At 34.9% G+C, this 24,165-nt stretch overlaps 1 protein-coding gene across 2 annotated transcripts in view; it reads left to right on the forward strand.

The window, feature by feature from the left end:
- GRM7 (glutamate metabotropic receptor 7) overlaps window positions 1–24,165 on the forward strand; it is a 903,481-nt gene that overhangs the window by 602,989 nt on the left and 276,327 nt on the right. For both annotated transcript variants that reach the window (XM_044656830.1, XM_044656831.1), the window contains exon 6: window positions 23,245–23,445. In XM_044656830.1, coding sequence (XP_044512765.1) covers window positions 23,245–23,445 — 201 coding nt within the window. The remainder of the gene's footprint in view (window positions 1–23,244; window positions 23,446–24,165) is intronic.

Raw genomic sequence — 24,165 nt, forward strand, 5'->3', positions numbered from 1 at the left:
ATTTTTAGATTGTAGAAAAACTGATTTTAGCACATTTTGTCCCCCTTTTTTCTTACATTCTATCATTGTTACAGCAGAAGCAGAAGGGGGCCATGCAAGAAAAAAGAATTCATTACCAAGTGGCTAGCCTACTGATTAGGAATCTCTCCCAGCTTGATTATGCTTATTCTCAGAAAGTAGTCATTATGTTGCTGGAATAATCCTAAAAGCTTTTTTTTTTAGTGGTAAAGTCCACCAGAACTTGCACAAAATCACTCACAGTCTACATTGAGGTAACTGAGTAAGATTTTATGGACTTAGCACTGCATGCCTAAAATAATGGTATCTATTCAGTTACAGATTTTATAATTGACTATATCCAATCACCAGGTATTTAACTGAGAGGTAGTTCTTTTGAGGAATTGATAAACATCTTTAGATATTTGAATTGCTTTTACATGGAAGGAAGATTAGACTTGTTCCATTTGGACCCAAAAAGCAGATAAAAAAGCAATGAAAAAAAGATGAAAAGAGGCTAATTTAGACTTAATATTATGAAAAAAAATATTTTATAAGAATTTGACCTACCAATGTCACATCAATGATTCAAAGGATATTAATTTTTTCCTTGTTGGAAGTTTCAAAACAAATATTGGATGATTCCTTTTTTGAATGTTATAGAGAGAAGAATAAATTTCCATTATGGATTAAATGTGATGGACAAAGAGATCTCTTAACAAATCTGAATTTCTCTGATTTTATATATATATATGTATATATACATATATGTGTATATATACATATATATTATATATTTAAAAAGTAGCCAATGGACTTGCCTCACAAGCTCAAACCATTTCTTCAAGGTGAAAAAAATTATACCAGGCATAAGATGATTAAGAAATCAAATGTCATGTTTCTATTGCCTAACACATAATAGGTGCTCAAAAATGATTTTTGAGAAATTACAATAGTAGACTTTAAAATTAACAAAAATAAAGGAATTCCAGGGAAATAGAAAAGAAGAATTATTAAGATTTTGTTGATGATTATGCATGAAAAACAAAGTAGGAGACAAAAATTATACTAAGTTTGGGAGTCTTCAAAACTAGAAAACTAGTGGTGCCATTTGGGCTTATCAGTGTCCAGTTATGACTTAGAGATTTTGAGACTGCTAGTTGCAGTGATGAAGTCATACCTGAATGTTTATATAGATGTTCTCCGAAGTAGCAAAAGTTCAAGGAGCAGGTCAGGAGATATAAATTAAAGAATAACTGTATGAAAATGGTAGTTGAAACCAAGAAAATGGGTGGGCACTTTTCAGGAACAAGAACAGAGAATAAAATAGAGGCTTTAGAAATACCTATTTTAGAAGCCATGGGAAGATTAAATCTCCAAAACCAAACCTAAAGCAGAATCAGGAAAATTAACTGTCACAGAAATCAAGTGAGAAATTTTCAAAAAGGTGTGGGTAAATCAGTGATATTTAGTCTAGCACAAAGGTGAAGGAAAAGGTGATTACTAAATTTGTGGAAACTGACAAGATCGTCAAGTGAAATAGCAAAAATGGAGAAGAGAGGAAGACTCATAATCTAGTTCTGTGAAAATGCATGGTTAGCAGGCATGACCTGGTGGAAGATCCAGCAAAGGGGAGTGAAAAGAAGCAGTTAAATGAGAAAATTGGATCTGAAAAATTTTTGAGACAGTTGAAAAAATTGAATCCGGAAAATAAGAAATGCTAATAATTTTGTAAAGAATTTTCAGTTGAATGATGAAGTGGATAGAACTCATATCTAGCCTCAGACATTTACTGTCTTTTTGACCTTGTGCAAATCACCTCATTTGCCTCAATTTCCTTATCTGCAAAATGAAGCAGAGGAGGAAAGGCAAATCACTCCAGTATCTTTGCCAAGAAAACCCTAAGTGGGATCATGAAGAGTTGGATATGACTGAAGTAAATGAACAAAAACAACCAAAAAAGGAAATGGTAACACCTAATTTATAGGTCCTTCTAAAGGAGTTTGCTACAAAAGAGAGGAGATGTACTCGATGACAGCTAGTGGAGATAGAAGGATGAAGTGAAGAACTTTTCTTTTTCTTTTTCTTTTTTTTTTTTTTTTTGTGGATGAGGCATACATGGACATGTTTGTAGGCTGCAAGGAAGCAGCCAGTAGATAGAGAGAAATATAGGTGAATATAGATGAAACAGTAGGAATTCTAGAGGGAGCATTCCATTGAACGAAATGGGATAGAATGGGATCGTTTGTGCATGGGGAGGGGTTTGAACAAGAAGAAAGGCTACCTTTTCATGTGAGAAGGGCTGAAAGAGGAGATAGTGACAGAAAACATCTAGGCTCCGTGAGGTGGGTGGGAAGAAGAAGCTTACACCAAACAGTCTCTTTTTTCAGTGATATATGAGAGAAGGTTCTCAGCTAAGAAGGTTAGGTGAGGGCACTCATGGGAAGTTTGAGTAAAGATGAAAAAATTTAGAAAAGAGGCTGTGATGTTTAGAAAAGAGGTCAATGAGTTAATTAGAGAAATGTAAAAAGGATTGCCTTGTAGTGAGGACTCAGTTGGGATTATAGAACATCAATTTGTAGAAGACAGCAAAGTTTTGTGATTTTTTTTCACCTTTTTTTCCTTTACAATACTTGAGAATGAGAGAAGGCTGCTGAGAGTTGGAGTAATTCAGATTTGAGGCTTTTCAGAAGACAGTGAGATAAAGGTAAATAAATAAAAAGAGGACAGTATAGATTTAAATTTACTCAACAAGGAATCAAGAAGGAAAGGGTGGAGAATGTAGCCAGAGTAGGGTTATTGTATGGAATAAAACTAACGGAGACTGAAGGATTGGAGCTCACGAAGATTAAGAAGAAGTTTTGAGCTCAAAAGGCCGAGTAAGAATTTGCATAATAATGGATTATGATCAGATAAATTAATTTCAAAATTCATGGAGACAGAAGTGATGAATTTGTAGATGATGCAAATGACAATTTATGTGTGTAGCTGAGGTGGACTGGAGGAATAGTTCATGAGAAATTAGTAAATTGAGGAACTGGGAGGTAAAAAGTGTATGAGAGAATATTAATAAGCCTGTTGTCTTCCCCTATCATAAGTAGAGGTGTTGGGGAAGAGAGAAAATCAGGAAATGAACTATTGAAGATAGAAAAGGAGTATCTTGGGGGTCAGTAGACAACTACTAGAATTTTGATTGGCCAGTAGATAGGAATTAAGTGATTCTCAAAAGAAAAATTTTAGAGATGGAAGTAGAGGAGAACCCAGAAATGGCAATTGGGAGTAAGGAGTACATTCATTCTTATATAATCATCTTTTCTGTTCTGCTTTATATGTTAAAATTATCAAAAACAAAACAAATGATATTAATTTTACCATTATTATTCCTATTAACATAAAAAAGTCATTCCAGCTGGATAAAGACAAGTGGTAATAAAATGATGATAGAAATGAATAGTCCTAAGTTTCAAAGCATGTATCTGTGAAATGAAAATGAGAAATAGAATATTAATTACAAAGGTATGGAGTATAAATGAAGGAGAGAATTCTACTCCTCCTCAGTTGTATGATGAGGGACAAATCCCTTCCCTTGTCTGGACCTCAGTTTCCTCAGTTGTTCAGCAAAAGAACTCAATTAGATGACTTCTAAATCCACTTCAGGGTATAGTATTCCAGGCTGACTCCTTGTTGTATATTGTGTAAAGGGTATCCTTTTCTCAGATATGAATTGGATTAGATGGCCTCTGAGGTTTTTTTTTTTGCATGAATCGCTGAAGAGAATGGCTGATGATTTTTAAAAGGGAGAGAACTTGGGAATGTGGAAGATTTTCTGTAATTAACATTACGACATAAGTCACCTTTCAATTCTGCTCAAGGGACCACTTCAGCTTGAAACCTGTTCTGTTTATCTGCAAAATGCATTGGGGAAAGAGATGAAGACAGCAAGGCAAGATGAGGGGTATTAAAAACAGTCAGATATATAACTGTTATTTAAAGCTAAGAGCTTCATAAGCCCTGCAGGTATTAGTAGGAAACACTGCTCAGTATAATGTAAAGAATGTTGGAATTAGAATAAGGAAAAACTTGGTTTCAGATCTCTGATAGTTACTAATTATGTTATCAAGGAATTAAATTTTCTCAGCCTCAATTTCTTTCACAAATAATAAGAGAATGAGGATAATAATAAGGTCTGTAGTAGCTACACCGGAGGGTTGCTGTGAACATCAAATAATATATGTAAAGTCTTTTGCAGCCCTTAAAATGCTATGTAAATATCATTTTTTCTTCTTAAATTATATTTATTTTAGTGCTCCATATCATTTGATGTAACCAGAGTTTAAGTTTAATAAACTTTGGTATATAAAAGGAACTTAATAAATGCTTATTGAATGACTGACTAAATAGTTGTTTGGCCCTAAAATAAAATTGATTTTTCCTATTACATTATGCTATATTGCACCTCTGATTAGTGTCTCTGAATTCCTTTCTCTTTCTTTCAGTGTTCTCTGTCCTTACCAGGCCTTTCACCATGATCCCTGCTCCTTTACCCATTACAGTTTGCTCCCCAACTTTTTCCTCTTTCAGCTCATTCCTTGACCTCTTCTTTTTCTAGAATTCATTCACACTCAAAGTATCCACACAGATTATGAAGGTTCCTCAAGAACAGGGGTAATCTTACTTCTATATCCTCCTATACCATCTAGTATAGTTATTTACAGAATATTTTCCCCTTTCTTTTCCATTTGTTTTTTGGCTGTTGCTCTTGACTTGTGATTTCAACAGAGGTGTCAAGCGCTTAGCCTGCAAACCTTTGACATATTGCCTGTATCAAGCTAAAATATAAATGAGAAATACTTAGCAAAATAAATAAAAAAGATAATACAAACTAGATAAAGTTAATTTGTGGATTTCTAAATCATTCTGCTGCCTGGTGGGTTCAGTTCCTATTTAAGTTTGACACCACCGGATGGGTGAGTGACTTCCAGGGAGGAAATGCTCTTGACCAAGGCAGACCCCAGTTCTGGAACAATGACTTACCTGGGATGATTTGTATTACAATACATGTCAGAGGCAGGATATGAATGTATTTCTTACTGATTCTGAGGCAGGATATCGATCCACTCTGTCATGCTGCTTTTCATATTTAGTAGGTTTTTAAAGTAGTTTTTTTTAAAAAAAATTCATTGTATGCACTATGTTGAACACATAGTAAATACTCAGTCTTTTGTTGTTAAATTGAATATATTTTCACCAGGAAAATGCATAGCACTTTCCCAAACAAATTATTTTGTGAAATTGGTAAGATGACAAATATGCCTTGGAAGGACTTTAATAAATTATTGCCCTGATACTGTTGCCTCTTCCCAGTCAAGAAGTCTGTTGTCCACATGGTCTGCAAACTATTGTAAAGGATTGTTCTTTACCCTCTGAGCAGCTTTGATATATTAAATGACAATTGTTCCTTACTTCTCTTCCTCAATCTCTCACTGGAATTAGAAAACTTAGTGGTAAAAGGAACCTCATCAAGTCAAAGGACTCACTTTTCCAATGGAGAGACTAAGGCTCAGAAATGTGATGGGAAGGAAAAAAAAACAGAGCCAGCCTTTGAACCCCTGTTCTCTGACTTGAAATCTATTTTTCTTTGGGGCAACTGGGTGGCTTAGTGGATTAAGAGGTAGGGCCAGGGTTCTGGGTTCAAACCTGGCCTGAGATACTTCCTAGCTGTGTGACCCTGGGCAAGTCACTTAACCTCCATTTCCTAGCCCTTACCACTCTTCTGCTTGGAAGCCAATACATATTATTGATACTGGGATAAAAGGAAAGGGTTTAAAAAAACAGAAATCTACTGTTCTTTATACTATATCACACTATCTCGCCATGATGCTAGCCTTGCCTCATTGAAAGTGGCCCAACTATACCTATTTATATCTCCACCAATGGCCTACCTTCTCCCTTTATTGATTACATTGAAAGGCCAGATTGTCACTGTTAGAAATGAACAGAGACATAGTGGCTTGGGTTCTGAACTAAATCCTGAGAATTTCTCTTGCAATAAATCATTAAAAAAACAAACAAAAAAAACTGACATTCACATCTCTCCTTTCTGCTTCATCTCTACTATTCTTTCCCTCATTGATCCTTTGTTCATGACTCTTATTCTCTATCCTCATAGCATGGCTCTCTGAGCACATACTTTTTTTCTCTATTAATTTGTAGTTTCACCAAGAACAATGCTTATTCTAGATATAACCTTGTCTCTCCAGAATGTAGCATAGTATTTTGCATATTGTAAGTGCTTAAAAAATTAGAATTTGTGGTTGAATGAATAAATAAAATAAAGAACTTCCCATATGTTGCTTTTTTAAAAAAATTAAAATACATATGGAAAAGAACTCCTTCTTTTGGGGACAACCTCCTCATGATATTTGTGTTGCATATGTTCTCATCTCCTAGCCATGTGTGCCCACAAGGGCATTTAATAGATATTCTCTGACGAGGATCCCGGAGTTATCCCATTTGCGCTGTGCTCACAAATTGCCGCAGTGTGGAAGAAAGTTGACCTCATTTTTTTTTTTTTATCTTCTTTCCTGAACTCAAAATAGGGCAGAATTTTCCAGTTTATGTACTGACTTGATTATATCTGTGAAAATCTAGTGACTGGTATGAATCGGGGAAAAAGAAGCCAGAATTCAAACACTTGGCTTATAGGTAGCATAATTAGGTAGCTGGGGAGGTGCAGCTGTGGTTATTAGACTTTCTCGGTATGTAACTCGTCCCCTGAGGTTCTCTGGCCTTTGAGGGCAGGATAAGCAACATGCTGTACTATTTGGAAATAGGCAGAAAGGACCGGAATAATGAGAAATCTAAAATGTGCAAAATAACACCTTAAAGGAGAAGCCTAAAGATATTGGAGGATCAGTTATAAATTGAGCTACCAAAGCAGGCGGATTCTCTACCAGAAGTGTGCAATTTAGTACAGAAGGAAAAAGTTAGATTGGCAAGAGAGAGTCTTGGTATATCATTTTAGAAAAATACAACTGCGATTCCCTGACAAGTTTCAGGCGAGTTTGTAACAAATGGCCAAGTTTTAGAACTTTAAAGCAACCAACCAAACGAGCTACAGCAGCGGAATCACAAAGAATCCCAATTCTGTGGATACGAGTGTATGAAAACCATCAGCACTGATATTTATCTGACTTCTAACGTCTGACAGCTTGGCTGTTAACATTTCCCCATAAATCATGTCTTCGGCAAGAACTAAATTTAGATGGATTCACTCCACCCATGGGCAGGTTCTATAAATGCAGGAGGTATTATTGAATTTTAAGAATTCCTCCAGGTTTGAGATGACTTCTCATCAGGAGTACATTTCAGAGACTGGAATACCCAGGCAGGTTTCAGCAGAACAATGAATGTTCTCTTTCTTATTTAAATACACATACATAAACCTGGAAATCCTCTAAAAGTAACATGGAAAAACTGTTGTTGATCTTCTACAAACCTCTCTGACTCTTGAAAATATAAAATTTAGAACAACTATTGATATGCCATTGAAATCAAAGTTCTCATCCTTGTCAATAATTGTTAGTGCTGGACATCATTTGCAAAAATAGTTTGAAAATACAATCTGTGTTATATTTTTTGCAGATTTGTATTCTGCTGTAGCTGGATGTCCTTATTTTTTTTTTTTCTGTAAGAATGTTCCAGTATAACCTTGATCTCACTGATTTAGGCTTTCCCCCCACAGTGTTGCAGATTACATGCATTTGCTCTTTCTATGTAATTCTTATCTATTCCATCCTCTAAAATTGGAGGCACATCCAATGCGTTATGAGTCCTCTTTCCTATTCTCTTGACATCATGAGACTACCATTGGTCAGCTAAGCATTAGTCATCTTTCTCTTTTACTTTATCACAGGTCCATTTTCTTTTTTAAATATACTTTCAGGAATAGCATTTTTATATAACTTCTCAATACTTACTTGTTTGTGAAGCTTGTTTATTCACACTGTGCACCTCCCCATTACCCATTTGGCTTATCTTCAACCTGAATTCTTCAGAGATTGCAGTGTTCCATGCTTCATAACCATACATCATCACCGAGAAAATGCTGTCATTGAAAATATAGATTCTTGTCTCATGAAAAAATTTGCTCTTATTGAAAGAAGTTTACTAGTTATAAAAGAATTATGAGATCATAGATTTAGAACTGAAAGGCATCTTAGAGGTCATCTAGTTCAGCATCCTCATTTTATAAAAAATCTAGCTCAATTCATTCTGTTCAGTTTTGGACCCAAATGATTTGCCATTTGGCAGTGTCTATCAAAAACCTAGTATATATTTATTCCTTTATGTGAGTATTTGTGTGTGTGTGTGTATGTGTGTGTGTCTTAGCTGATGGACAAACTCTATGAGTATCCACTCATTTATATATATCTGGGCAACCAGCATTCACCATCCACTTGGTTTTTCCCAAGTGGATTTTTAGGTCAACTTCTTTTGAATGATTATGGATCTCAGAAAAATTGAGATGTCTGTATGCTAGAGGAAATCAGGAAAATGTCTCATCTGCAAAGAGCAGTGTCTGTGGGATCTTACCAAGCATAGGGAATTTGTTTTAGACTTGCACATTGTATTACATTTTCTTTAAAATATCATTGTAAACATCTGAATTGCTATATATGCTTCTTGCATTAACCCTAAACATCATTCATTTGCATTGAATGAATTATTTCTTCCTTTAAAAAGCCATTGGTTAATATACTTACAGATACATTAATTTTGATAAAATTATTTCCTGTATTTCTCTTTAACTTTGGACAAGTTATAGTATTATGGACAATTAAAATTGTCCTGCAAGTTGATTTGGAGCAATCCAATTCAACTTTCTTAATATATATATATAAACTCAGATCCAGAGAAATTAAATAATTTGTCCAAACTCATACACTAGTAAATGACGAATCTGCAATTTAATTCTGCCTGGGGCCCAGTTTCCTTAACATGAAAGCAAAGGGATATCTTTAAGGTCCAGTACAGCTTTAATGCCATAGAATTTTGAGGTTACTTTTATTTTTCTGTAGCTGAAAGAATATTGTTTGCTTGTTTTTATTCTGGGAGAAGCTAAACTTTTTTATTTTATTTGTTTTTATTCTGGGAGAAGCCAAACTTTTTTATTCTGGGAGAAGCTAAACTTTTGAATGACAAAGCTTCAGACTAAAAATCAATATTTTAAATATATGGATAAAGTGTGAATGCAACTTAAATGAATAATAAACTTTTAGAGAATTAGAACTTAGAACTGATTTAGTCCATTTTTTTCACTTTATAGATACAGAGAATAAAGATCAGAGTTGCCAAGTGATTTATATAAGATCATGTAGTAAGGGCTAATAGAACCAGGAAATCTAAGATTTAATCCCCAATTGAGTATTTTTCTTCTGTACTATGTTTATTTTTGTAAAAGAAATATTTAATTCCATAGGAATTATATATTGCTTGAAGAAAAAAATGGATTATTTAAACCTCATTTTCTCTATCTCTATATTGCAACTTTATTTTTTAGGAAGCTTGCAAGTTCATTTGAACATAAGTTTTATCTCTTTATATGTGATGGAAGAGTCAAAGGCAACTGAGATTTTGTCTTGAGTATCTAGGTGATTAAGAAATCAGGAACAGAAATAAAAACATTGTTGGAGGGGACAGATTTTTGGCTGTTGAAACTAAATTCAGTTGTGAAGAAGTGAAGATATCCACCAGTGAGTCCAAAATATAGTTTTGGAGCTAAGGAAATTAAGGCTGCCCTTGGAATTACTGGCATTGCTCATACTGTGTGGTTGTGGATGGTTGATAGGAAGATGAATCAGCAAAGGAGACTAAAAATGAGCAGTCAGATAGGCAAGGAGATATTGGCTTAATGGTGTGCATCCTTTGTTGTGCCCTGATGTCCCCCAAGGTCTATGACTCAACAGGGAGAAAAAGTTTCTTAAGAATGAAACAAGTAACAACAGAATAAATAGATGATACTTAAATATAATTTTTGTAAAGCCAATTATATATAGGCAACTAGATTAATGAGGAGAGAAGAAATGATGATCAAAAGTAAAATCTGAGGGAGAATAGTTAGAGCAAGTAGAAAATAAAATCTAGTCTTTCTTTTGTCCATAATGCAGAAGAAAAGGGATGGAGACATCATTTTTTTATTCCAAATAAGAATTGGCAGTAAAACACTAAGTTTTTCAAGACTTTTTGGTGTTTACCTCATTTCCAAATATTTTTATACTACCATCAACAATAATAGAATCATGTCTCTGAGTTTTTTTTTGTTTGTTTCTTTTAGTTTACCTTTTTTTCTCTCATACCTGTTCCTGATACAGACTATGCATACTGAGTAAATGGAAATCAATATAGAAGTCTTTACTTCCTTTCCATCCCCACAAAAGTGATAATGAATAATTTGGAAAATGTCTGGGTCTGCACAATGACAAACCTAGTTGATCCAGAGAAAACAACCATTTGACAGTGTTTTAGACATTGTATTATAGACGAAATGATTATCCAATGAGCTAAGCATTTTCATTTTCAACTGATTGTCATATCGTGTAGATACAACATACCCTTCTTTTTAAAAAATCATCTTTGACCTCTGTATAGTTCTTGATACTATTAGTCACACTCTCGTGTTATTCTCTCTTCCCTTGGCTTCACTCCCTTTGGTTGCTCTCTCAGTTTCCTAATCTTTTCTGTGCTGGCAAATCTTTCTTATTTATAATATTTTTATATGAATGTTCCTCAAGGTTATGTTCTTGACCCTCTGGGCTCAAAAGAAGATTCAGTTTACCAGTGCTTACCTCGGTGTTTGGTACAGAATAGGCACTTAATAAATTTTCATTGATTGATAAATGAATGGATTTTACTGAAAAGAGAGTGAGTTTCCTTTTAAATATGAGTTTGAGATATGATTTGCTTCATTGTGTCCAATAAAAAATTTGTCTTGCTGAATTGTAATGATTAGGAGTGGATATATGAATCTGAGAGTCATCTGGGAGTTGATAATTTACTCCTGTTAGATTATGAGATAGACAAGTAAAGGACTATGAAAAGAAAACAGAAGATGGTCCAGGAGCCTTGGAGTACACTCATACTTAGTGGGTCTGACATGGAAAAAGATCCCGAAAATGGAGCCTGAAAATTGATGGAAAGGGATGATGAAAAACATAGGAGGAAAATTAGGTAAAGAAAGTCAGAAAAACTCAAAAAGGAGAGTAGCCAAGAAGAGAAGGTGATTACCAGAGTCAAGTATTTAGGAGTGGTTGAAAATAGTGAATGGTCATAAAAAGTCATGAGAAGATTATTAGAGTTAGCATTCAAGAGATCATTGGTTACTTTGGAGAAAAAAAAAGTGTCTGTTGAAGGATTAGGTCAGAAGATAGTTGGTAGAGTGTTTAGAAGAGAGTGAGAGGAAAAGAAATTAGAGGAAAATAACTTCCCCCAACCCCACCAGGGTTTAAACTGAGAAGAGGGAAGGGGAAGACTTATTGCAGTAGTAGGAACTCATTATGGGGCTTTTGTTTGTTTTTAGATGAGAAGAGACATGATTTTAGAGGTAGTAGGTAAGGAACTAGTAGAAAGGGAAAAACTGAAGATTAGAAAACATGTAATGATGGAGACAATGTGTAAAACACACACACACACACACACACACACACAGGAGAACATGGCATCAAAAAGAACTCAGATTTGAAAGAATTATTATATGATCCAGGACAATTCTAAAGGACTTAGGAAAAATAATATTTCTACCTCCAGAGAAAGAACTGTTGGAGGAGGAATGCAGATTAAAGCATAAAATTTTTCACTTGTTTATTTGGGTATATGTTTTGGGGTTTTAAGATTATTCACTTACAAAAATGAACAATATGGAAATATGTTTTGTGTGATAATACATATATAACCCAGATTGAATTTCTTGTTGGCTCTGGAGAGGGGGAGAGAAGGAGAAAGGGAAACAATTTGGATCATATAACTTCAGAAAACTTAGGTGGAAATTTATTACCTACAATTGGTAAAAATAAAATAGTTAAGAAAAATATTTTTCTCATCAAAAGAAAGGATCATTATGGATCTACATAGATGATCTTTTAGGGGCCAACTAGTCCTCCTTTTTCAAAGATGAGAAAACCAAGGCCCAGAGAATTTAAATGACTTATCAAATATTGCATGGGTAACAGCTATCAAAAACAGACTGAACCCAGGTCATAAGTAAAGAACCATTCTGTCACAAATTTGAACATATGTCAATTTCAGTACTAAAACTCTCTGGAAATTTAGCCATGGTAAAACCCACATTTCCCACCCAATACTCTATTGGGGTGTAATTAACTAAGACTTGCTTTATGCAATGCCTACCTTGTCCACCACAGAACATTGTTCAGGGAGAGACATAGACTTTGTCACCTCTGAAGCTCTCTATACCTGGACAATATTATAATTCTAAAAGATGTATCTCTTTTTTGCTTCTGAGGTACCCAAAGTCTCCATCGTCCTCATAGGAAACTCACTGGCAATGTAAGAGGCTATTTGTTTGATTATTTTCAGCCTCAAACTGCTTTTGATACTCTAGAAAAAAAATACAAAATTTAAATGTCTTAAGCATTGTCCTGAAAATGCAGATATAAAAGCTGCTCCAGTCAATCACTGATGTATATCTACTGACATGGGATCTTAAATGAGATTTTTTTCCCCTTTTCATTTCCTCTTAACACTCAGAATAAGTCTGGTTTCTTGTTTCTAGCTATCTAACGGCTCTATAAATTGTAGATAAAAGGATTTTTTTTTAATTGGCAAGGTGCACCTTACCATCAAGTCATTAGCTCTTAGATGAAAGTGATCTTTCCATATTCCACTTCCTCCCAGAACTTCATTTGAGCCTCTCTTCTGTAGGTACCTTTTTTTTTTGCATTAGGTCATAGTTATTTGAGTAGATGCCTTTGCTTCCCTATTAGATTTTAAGTTTCTTAGGGGATAGATCTCTACCTAACTTCATAATTTCCTACAAAGCTTCCTTAGTCATGGTAGGTGCTCAATAGGTATTGCCATTGGCTTCATTTTGCTGGTATTTCTTCCCCCTTCAAAAAATCACATTCATCAAAAATTGGGAGACTGAGTTATATAACCTGAGTCTCAAGAGCAGGTCTACCCTTGTCCTATATGATAGATACTATTTAAACAACTGTTTAATCAAAAGTATTTACCAAGGTCATTTATAGAGCCTGGACATGAGCTCATCACCCAGGATGTAATCATTTTGTAGATTCTTTATGAGCTCTGTTTTAACAATTATGAGGCTTCTAATTCTTTGGCTAGCTGGTCCAATACCTTCTCATTTTAGTTCACATAAATCAGTTCCATTCTCTTCTCTTAAGAGACTGCTGGTGTTTTCTGGATTTTTAATATTATGAATCATATAAGCTGAGAAGCGAGGTGGTGCAGCAGATAAAGTAGATGAATTAGAGCCAAGAAAACATGAGTTCAAGCTTGACTTTTGACAATGCCTAAATGTGTGATTAGAAACAAGGCAGTTTTATTAATCATAGCTTTCTCCACTGTAAAATGGGAATAACAATACTATCTGTCCAACATACTTTATAGTTTAGTGAGATTTCTAGATATAATTTATGTAAAAAGTTGCATATAAAGTTCAGTTATTCTTACTAATCTATTGTTCATTATCTCATCCCTTTTACTCATAAACTCCTAGGGAGAAAAACATTTTTTCATGCTTGTTGTCTCCACTTGCTTATCCCCCACCTACTTCTCAACTCCTTCGTCATCTGTATTCCAATCCTGCTACTCAATTGAAATAGCTTTCTTCAATAAAGGATCTGTTAACTGAAAAGTCAAAAGGCCTTCATGCTCTTGATTACTCTTCATTATAAGGCAATCTTGATCTACACCTATATGTGGATATAGCTGCCTCCATGGGTATTTTTGTGACACTACTTTTCCTTGATTCGAATTCTTTCTAGATCTATTGTTTTTTTTTAAATTTTCTTGGCCTATTTTTAGACTCATGACCTGTATTCTGTCTCCTGTATGTAGGTGTACCTCACAGTTCCCAATTCTCTATGCCATTTTCTTTGGTGATCTTATGAGCTCTTGTGAGTTCATCATTTTCTGTAAATAATTCCCAAATCCACTTTCTCATCATTTTCCTCTCCATTTTGAGTTCTAGTCCTATATTATCAACAGTCTGTTGGACTTTTCCACCTTTTTCTTTCAAAGGCATCTAAAGCTCAGTGTTTCAAAATGGAACCCTCTATCTTTTACCCTAAGCCAATCTTTAACCGAATTTTTCAGCTTCTGTCAAAGGTGCCATCATTCTTCTAATCACTCACTTCCATAGTATCTGTCATACTTCACTCCTCAGTCTCCCTCACTCTTCCTATCTAATCATTGCCAAGTCCTTTTAAGACTATCCCACATCTCTCTCTCATTCAACCCTTTCTCTCTACCTACATGACCTTCTACCTATTTCAGAGGACCATTAAATCTTGCCTGGGATGTTCCAATAATTCTTTTATAGTTTTTTAATCACTCTCATTGTGCCCAATTCCTCTCCAAACTATCTATCTACCCAACTGATATTCCTAAAATGTACATCTCACTATGCCATTCTCTGTCTCAAAAAGCATCAGTGGCTCCCTATTTTCTTTCAAATAAAATGCAAACTCCTCTTTTGGGCATTTAAAACCAATTGCAGTCTAGCACTATCCTCCTTCTAGACTCACATTTTTTCCCTTCACTACTCCATCATCCTATACTTCCATCCCTAAACAGGATATGCCATTTACTCCTTCCTATCTCTGACAGACTAATAATTTCCTTCATCCCAGTTGGAATACCCAGCTATCTTTTCATGACTCAGCTCTATTACCTTTTTGTAAAGAGGTCTTTCTTGATTTTTCTGTGTTATCAGTGCTTTCCATACAATTTTTCAAAAAGCATTTACAAGTACCTACTATGTGTCAGGCTTTGTAAAATGTGCCACATTTTACAAACAATATTTCATTCAATCATTTGATTATTAGGTATTTACTTTAGGTTTCATATTTAATTCAATATATGCTTTATATTTAATTATATATATATATGGAATACAAACTGTAGAATGTAAGTTTCCCAAAGGAAGGGATTGCTTTATTTTCATTTTTTTATCCTTACAACCCAGCATAGTGCCTCACCTATAGTAGGTACTTAATTAATGCTTCCCAAATTAAACCGAATTGAAGGCTACTTTCACTTAATTTATTTCTGGCATATGATTTTACTGGGTCCATCTTGGAGCAGGAATTTTGTTTGACTTACAAATACAGGTCTTTCCCCACCCTTCTTGTTAATCCTGTGCCTAACACAGTTTATTGTGTGCCCAGGCTGACCTGATAATTTAAAAGAGATGTCTCACAGTGGCACTTGCCAGCTCCAACTCAGGAGATTGACTGGAAATAGCTGAGCCAATTACATCATGCTAGGCTCACGGGACAACAGCCAAGAAGGCAGAAAAACTCGAGGAAAGTAAAGTTGAATGAGAGTCAAGGTTAAACCAGGTGAAGAACTCTCAGCCAATTGAGGAAGGTCAACCACTCCAGGAGACAGTTCAGAGGAGATCCTTGTGCAGAAGTTGCTCCAGGAAATTTCTACAGAGAAACAAGTCTAAAGAAGAGCTTTGGCCTCTGGAAGAAGGTGTTGCAGTTTGTACCATTAGAAGCTGGCTGTTTGGACAATCCAGAGGAAGCTCACTGCAGATGTTCTATGGAAGAATGGCTCTTATCTAGATGATCTGTTTAAAGGTTAAGTTGAATTTCCAAATTATAAAGTAACTTGAACTTGAACAAATTCCCAATGTAAATAACCTGTGTGGAAGATACTAAAGGAAAGGCAGTGTTTCATGATTTCTGAAGGGCTGTCCTCAAATTAAAGAAGTTGTGAATTCCAATTCCATTTTTTATAAATACTGGCTGTAGGATTCTGGGCAAGTCATTTAACTTCTTAGCATCTCCAAACGACTCTCTAAAGACAGTAAATTGTGGAACAATGCTCATTTCCCTTGGTAAGAGAGAGTTTCTTTATGGGAGCTCCAGGTCCTAGTCAAACTGGATTTTTTTTAAATGTAACTGGCTGAGATGAGATTATGTCTAAGACAAAAATATCCTAAGATAATGTCTGTTCCTTGAGGTTGAGGTTATTTGATTTTTTCCCTTGTAACTCCAGAGTCTTTTATATTACTTTGCATAAAGCATGTGCCTAACATTTAAAAAATAATAATTTAATTAAATTGCTATTTGTGCTATGAGCAAAATCTTTGATAGTAAAGATTACAAGTTTCCTGCCACATAGGCTGACCTTCAGACATAAGTGGCTAAGAGGACTAAGGCTAAAACTATTTTTTAATTTAATTTTTTATTTTTAGAACATTTTTCCATGGTTATATCATTCATGTTCTTGCTCTCTCTCTTCCCATACCCCTATCCCCCAATATAAGGCTAAAACTATTGACATAATCATACAATAGAACTTTTGGACATCCGGTATATTTCCCTATGAAGTCTGATGGATCTGAGTCAATCTGGCAAATTGCAATGACCAGAACTACATTTACCTGGTCCAATGTTGTATCTTTACTATCTATCTTTTTAGTGCTATTTTTATGTAAATTTTTGTCAAAGGCAAGAGTCCTTGACTGTAATTCTTTTTGTTACTATCCTGAGTCTAAATTACCCAACCAGTCTCAGTCAGACCCGATCCAGAATAACATTATACTTAACATCAGATTTTAAAGACCAGAGATGTTTCCCAAACTTCCTTCCTCTTAAAACTTCATATGGATATGTAAAATCCATTTAAATTACTCATTTGGACCTCTTTGGGTCACAGGTTTCATGGTAGATGTCTATTTGTTGCCATTTTTTATTCCCTTCTCTTTTTTCCCAGATTCATTCTGTCTTTTTAACATATATATAAAAGCCAGAGCTACATATAACATTCTAGAATGTAAAGTCTTATTGATCTCTACAAGAGTCAATCTTCATAGAGGAATGATCTAAAATTCAGAAGAGTCAAATTTGTAGCCATGCCACAAGCAGTCTGAAGGCCTCCTGAGTTATAGCCAGAAGCATATTAAAATGTAAATGGGAAGTATTTCTAACAAAAGAAATAAAATTGCAGCACAGCACGAATAATACTAATTTGTGGTTTTCTAAGTCAATATGAAGCCCAGAGACACCTCTGTTCTAAATAACATAGTAATTCCTTCTGATCCTATTATTAGATGACTATGCTGTTACCTATGAGCCTATCTTTTCAAAACTCAATATGGAGAGAATAGGTAGAAAAGTTCTCTTTTTAAAATATCCATAATTCATAAGAAAATATATCAATGATATTAAAAAACTCACTTTCAAGCCTCTGTGACATGTAATTATCCTGCCATCAATCTATTGCAAAAGGGTGAATTTTAGGGTACTGTTGAGATGCATTCCATGAGACCATAGGCAGAAAAAAGGGCAAAATGAAAGAAACTGGCCCTAGAAAGGAGAGATCCTGGTCACTCTAACTTGAAATCTCTGGTTTAAGCCTCCATCACTTCTCTCCTAGACAATAGTCTTAAATGAAGGACTTAATTCTAGTCTCTCCCTTTTCCAGTCCAACTTATAAACAACTGGGGAATAATTTAAAATGCTGATGTGCTTCAACCATCTTTTCTCAAGAATATTTATTCATTCTGTATTTCCTCTAGAAGGACATTCATACTTCTTAGCTTGGTGTTTAAAGGCTTTCACAGAATGACTGATGGGCTTTTCCATGTTTAGCTCCCATTTCTCCCTTTAAAAGTCTCTTTTCCAACTGAATGGACTCACTTGTTGACCTTCCTTGAATTCAATATTCCATTTCCTGCTTTAAGACTTTTTCAAAGACTGTCAAAGACTGTCTTGAGTGCCTGGAATGCATTCCTTCTTTAACTTTGGCTCTAGGAATCCTTAATTTTCTTTAAAATTCTCTTCTTGAAGGAAGCTTTTCCTCTTCCACTTGTTAGTGTTTTTTGTTGTTTTTTTTTCCCCCATCCAATTTTGTCTTGATTTATCTGTTTACATGTTGCTTACTCCTAAAATGAGTTAATTTCCTGAGGGCAAGATCTGTTTTTTTCTTCCTGTCTCTAATATAATACTTGGCACATAATTGGTATTTATTGTTTGTTGAATGAATGAATGAATGAATGAATGAATGAATGATGAATGAAATGAAGATACTGAAGGGAGTAAATGGGTAGGAAGGTAGCAATTGTACAAGGTTGTAAATGGATATTGCCTTCAATCCAACACCAGTCAATAGCACGTGATCAACATATAATTTCGCATTTAAGTAGCACTTAGTATTTCATAAAATACAAGGCAAGTTACAGAAATCAGCAAAAAAGAAAAATAAATGGTAGAAGGGTAACAAACTATTTTCTTTTTCTAAGAATCTATTTTTTTCCTTTGCTTTTAATATTTTTTCTTTTTAAAGATTTCCTCATATTTTTGAAAAACTCAAAATTTTCTGGCCTTTCACTAAAAAAAATGGGAAGATTATGCCACCGTTAGCCACTCAGTCTGGTTTACTGTGCGAATTCTGGGAACCTCACAAATGTTCAATACTTGTTTCTGAGAATTCATGTCATATGAGCTGATGTTTCACATATATATGTGAAGTCTCTAAGCAGAGCCAGTTTCCCTCTGAGCTGTCTTGCCCTGTGTGAAGCATGCATGAGACTATTGCCTACACAGAGTTTGCCTAACTCCATATATTTTAACGTGCAATTACTTTGAAATTGGAAGTGAAATTGCAGTCAAAAAACAGTGAAAATTAAATAGCCCTCCAGGAGCCTTCCCCAAAAGGAAAATAGTTGAAAATGAGGATTTGTGGCAAGTTGCTGTTTTTGTTCCTTGCTTGTATTCTTCTTGACACAGTAGCACAGTATTAAGTCCTAAGCTACTGAAAAGTGTTATAATATTAATGATCCTATTACAATCAAATTTCAGTTATTGAAGGTGGGATTCTCAGTGGGAGAGGTGAATTCACTACCACAGAAAACCTGGAGTTGGTCCCAGTCTTTTGCTTGCAGCTCTCTCTCCTGCTGCCTGACTGTTGGCAAGGGCTTTAGGCATTGGCCCATACACCAAAGAGTGGGTAGGTTGGGTAGGATTCTTCACTCTGCATTTTACCATGTATGTATAGTAAAAAATAAGGAAGTGATGAACACGTCAGTACATTTAGATTTTTTTTTATAGCCACATTGATGAAAGTTTCAACGGAAAATAGAGTTATAGATTATGCGTAATGACACTAGGAATACTTCTATGTCAACCAAGAGTGCTTGGAATAAAATGGTTTGGAAAGGATTGGAGCTACTGCCTTTTGTAGTCCCATTGTGAAAGGAAAACAGGATAGAGCAGATGGCCTTTGTAGTTCCTTCCCTATCTGACCTTTGCAATTCTGTGATTTATTTCAATTGCCATCTATGATTTTCATAATTTTAAGAGGATTATAGAATCACAGATTTAGAGTTGGAAAGGAACTTAGAGAAGGATCATCTCCAATTCCCCTTCCTTTAAACAAATAAGGAACTTGAGCCTCAGAAAGGTAAAAAGAATGAGCCAGAGTCACACAGGCTGTAAATAAAAGAGTCATCATTTAAATTCAGGTGCCCACCTGCATGTAGTCCTGGGCAACAAGAGTGCTCAGAAGCATGATCATGGCACTCCTACAGAAGGGGGAAACCAGCTTACATATCCATCAGCATAAATTGGTGCAAAACCAAAAAAAAAATTCATGCCCTACTTTATCAATCTTGTGATAGCTATCTGTTCTCACTGGACTATCTACTTCCAGAAGGCAACTAATTGGCATTGGTCCTTTGTTCAACAACAACAAAAATCTTCACTTTTCAGAAAGTACCATCCTGTAGTATATTTAAGCTTCATTGAATGGAATCCAGGCAAATTAATTCTAATTTGTAATATTTTCATACTGTAAGTGCAAATAAGAAATTGCCCTTTTCCAGTCCTGGAAATCATCCTATTCAGCAAATATTTGGTCAATTTTTAAAGCCTATATTATCTAAATGAAGATGTGCCTTTCTGGTGACTACAGAAAGGTCTGCTTTCTATAAAGATCTTTGTTACTTTTCCTTACATATCTCTCTCTCTCTCTCTCTCTCTCTCTCTCTCTCTCTCTCTCTCTCTCTCTTTCCTTTGGTATGAGTTTTAAATAGTCAATATTGCCTGTGTTCAGATTTTGCAGGCCAAGGCTCCCTTTTGGTATGAATTTCAATCATTCAGTCAATAAACCTTTATTAAGCATCTGTTATGTGCCAGGTACTGTGTTAAGCACTGTAGATACAAAAGGAAGCAAATGACATAGTTTGTCTTTTGTCTCTTAAGGGGAATCAACATATGAACATATTTATAAAAAGTACTCAATATAGAGGATGAATAGAAGTTAATTAACAGAGGGAAGGAATGAGAATTAAGAGAGGTTGGGGAAGGATTTTACTCACTCTGCTCATTTGTCTATACCAGTGGTTCCCAAACTTTTTTGACCTACCGCCCCCTTTCCAGAAAAAATAATACTTAGCTCCCTGGAAATTAATTTTAAAAAATTTTAATAGCAAGTAATAGGAAAGACAAATGCAACTGTGGCCATCACCGCTATCCTGGATCGCTGCAGTACCCACCAAGGGGAGGTAGAGCCCACTTTGGGAATCACTGCTCTATACATTTGGATTCAGTGAGGTGTTCTAGTTTTGAACTAGGAAACAGGAAGGCTTGAATTCAAAATTCTCTTTCAGAACTTAATTTTCATTGACTCAATTTTCTTTATTAGGAAAATGGGGATAATAATAAGTTACCTCAGAGAGTAGTGAGGATCAAGTGTGAGACAACATATAAAAAATTACCCTTAAATTTTCTAAAAAATCAAATTATTTTTTCTATTTTCTATTTTTATTTATTTCATTTATTTGTTATAATTTATTCTATTTTTTCAAGGTCTAATATGACCTTGGGTAAGTCACTTAATCCCTGAGTGCCCCAACATGATTCTTTAAAATGTTAAATCACAGAAAAGGCAATTAACTCTATTATAATCAATATAACCAATACCAGGAAAGTGAGAGAACTCTTTGACACTTAGGCAATTCTTTCAAGGAAATTTCTTTTTTCTGTAGAATGAGTAGGTAAGAATTTTGATACTGAAATATTGTGAATTATATTTGAATTTTATATCCAAGAGTTCAGCATTATGATGATGAAAAAGACATCAAACTTTTTGGTAAACTTTAGATCAGTCTGGGTAAAAATGGCATCATTAGCCTCTAACCAAGAGATCATCAAAAACAATTTCAGATATGTTAAAGTTCATGCTTCATGATTTGTCTATTGAGGACCCTCTTAAATTTTTAAACTTAGAATATGTAAAGTTCTTCCTGAAAATAAGGATGCACAGAATAAATATTCCTCATAAAAACAATATAATGAAATCTCACTCAGTATTTTTGTAGTCATGAAGGATTCCAGTAAAATGTAAGATTCCAGGTGGTAGGGAGTGGTTCCCTTTTTTTTTCTTTTTGATCCCTTGGATTAAATATCTAGTTTTTGATAATACTTCTTGAGATGAAATAAAAAATAAACCAAGAGATAACAAAGCTTCACTATATAGTTATGTCAATTATAGATCTGGTTTGAAAAACAAGGATCCTTCACTCTGCATTTTTACCATGTATGTCTAGTAAAATTCACATCATCACAGCTTTTTGGTAATATCCACAACCTTCTTTCTCAATTGAATCCCTCTTGGCATATAAGAATAGATTTAGAGAGAGAAGGTAGAAGAAAACAGGACTCATAAATGAATTTGCTAATAGCAAATAGCATTTCTAAAATGCTTTAAGATTTCAAAACCCTGTGATGCATCTCATGCCTTGTGACCCTGACAAAAACAAACATTTAAGGAAGGTGCTATTATTTTCACCTTTTTCGAGGTGAAGTAACAGAGGCTGAAGAATAAGGAAATTAAAAACTATTCTAGTATCTTTGCCAGGAAAACTTCAAATAGTGTGATATAGAGTTGGGCGTGACTGAAACAAGTGAACAAGAATAAGTGAGGCTGAGAGATGAGGAAAACATGCACAGGGTCAGATAGCTAGAAAATGCCTGAGGTAGTGTTTGAACTCAGGGCTCTTTTTTACTTCCAAGTATACCATTTTTGTCAACTAGACCATTTTATTTAAACCTGGAAAACATTGTACGTGGTCTAGTACAACGTTGTTTGATTACACATAAGGAAACTGCAACACGGACAAAGAATTTTAATCGGATTCTAAGACTCTGAAATCCAGGACTCACCTCCCTTCCTTAAGCTTTCTCAGAGCTGAATTTAAGACTTAATCCACCTCTACCTCAGTTTTGTTATTTCTAAAAAGGGTTGATAATAATATTACTCTCCGCACACAGTTGTTCTGAAAATCTAACTAGGTAATATATGGGAAATGTAAAGCTTAAAATTCCTCATCAGTATCAGCTATTTTGATGTTCTTTAGAGTTAGAATTTGATCAAAAAAAGAAAAAAGAATATGAATGAAGAATTCTATTACTAAACTGCTAATGTGCTTAGCAAATATTTTTCATGTGCCCTTGATTTTTGCACACACCCACAAAAAGAACAAAACAAAATATTCTTGCTTTTTTTTTTTTTCTCAGTCTACCAATGCCTTGCATTCAGAGAGACAGTTTCAAAAATCCAAAGTATCATCCAGCCCAGCTGGGCTTTGTTTTCTCAGAATGTATTCTCTTTTCTGAGGAATTGCTGAATTCTGTGTCCTGCATTCCTTTATTGTAGAGACAGTGGAGATTCTATTGGGTGCTATTCATAGCATTTGTCTCACACAACTGAAAGGTGAAAGAGAATTAAAATTTTACAAGATGGCCCATTTGTTGGGAGATAGGGGTGGTGGTTTGTAGAGAACAAGCTATCAAACAGGCAGACATGTTGGTACCAAAATATTGGAGTTGTGGTTCATCATCTTCTGGTCCTTGGGGCTTATCCTTTCCCCTTTCTTTAAAGTAATTGGAAAATAAAAAATTCAGCAGAGGAAACAAGAAAACCCATACTTACCAGCTTTCCTTTTCTTTGTGTGTTTGTTGTTTTAATGTGCAGGGCAGGAGAGAATTGGAAAGGATTCCTATTATGAGCAGGAGGGCAAAGTTCAGTTTGTGATTGATGCGGTGTATGCCATGGCCCATGCCCTCCACCATATGAACAAGGATCTCTGTGCTGATTACCCCGGTGTCTGTCCAGAGATGGAGCAGGCAGGGGGCAAGAAGTTACTGAAGTATATTCGCAGTGTTAATTTTAACGGTGAGTCCAACCATGCCAAACCAGCCTCTGGCTAGGAGGTGGAGTCATTTAGTATCTCATTGATTGTGCCACTCTCTTCCGATTCAATATCGCTCTTATTGACTTTCATGTTGGTCATGCCTTGTTGGTTTGGGTTTGCTGTTGTCCTGATGTGCTTTTGGAAGAGGGGTTGTTAAGGGAGTGTGGGAGGAGGAGAACTAAATTTTGTAAACATGGAGGTCATTTCTTTGAGCCAGATTCTCCTCGGGTGCCAATTATGACTGGAGGAGGTAAGACAGGCATTTTTCCACTTTCAGAGACCGTAATAATGTTCTCATCAGGCTAGAATATGGTTTGCCAAATATTTGAAGGTTGAAATAAAATTTAAGTATCAGAAGTATGAAGTCATGTAACTAACTGCCCAAGTATTAGGAATAAGTATGTATAAATATTGTTCCATCCAAATCACATGCCTTTACTCATCCACTGACTAACTGCACACACACACACATGCATGTACACACATGCACACATTAAGCTGGTAAAGGTCTGTCTTTTGAGGAATAGTTTATATATAAGTTGGTATATAATATATTATAATATGATATGATATGATATGATACAATAATAAAAAGTTTCTATATAAGCTGGTAAAGGTCTGTCTTTTGAGGAATAGTTTATATATAATTTAGTATATAATATAATATATGATATGATATGATATGATGCAATATGATACAA

Source organism: Gracilinanus agilis, chromosome 1 (genome assembly GCF_016433145.1).
Source record: "Gracilinanus agilis isolate LMUSP501 chromosome 1, AgileGrace, whole genome shotgun sequence".
NCBI classification, from domain to species: Eukaryota; Metazoa; Chordata; class Mammalia; order Didelphimorphia; family Didelphidae; genus Gracilinanus; species Gracilinanus agilis.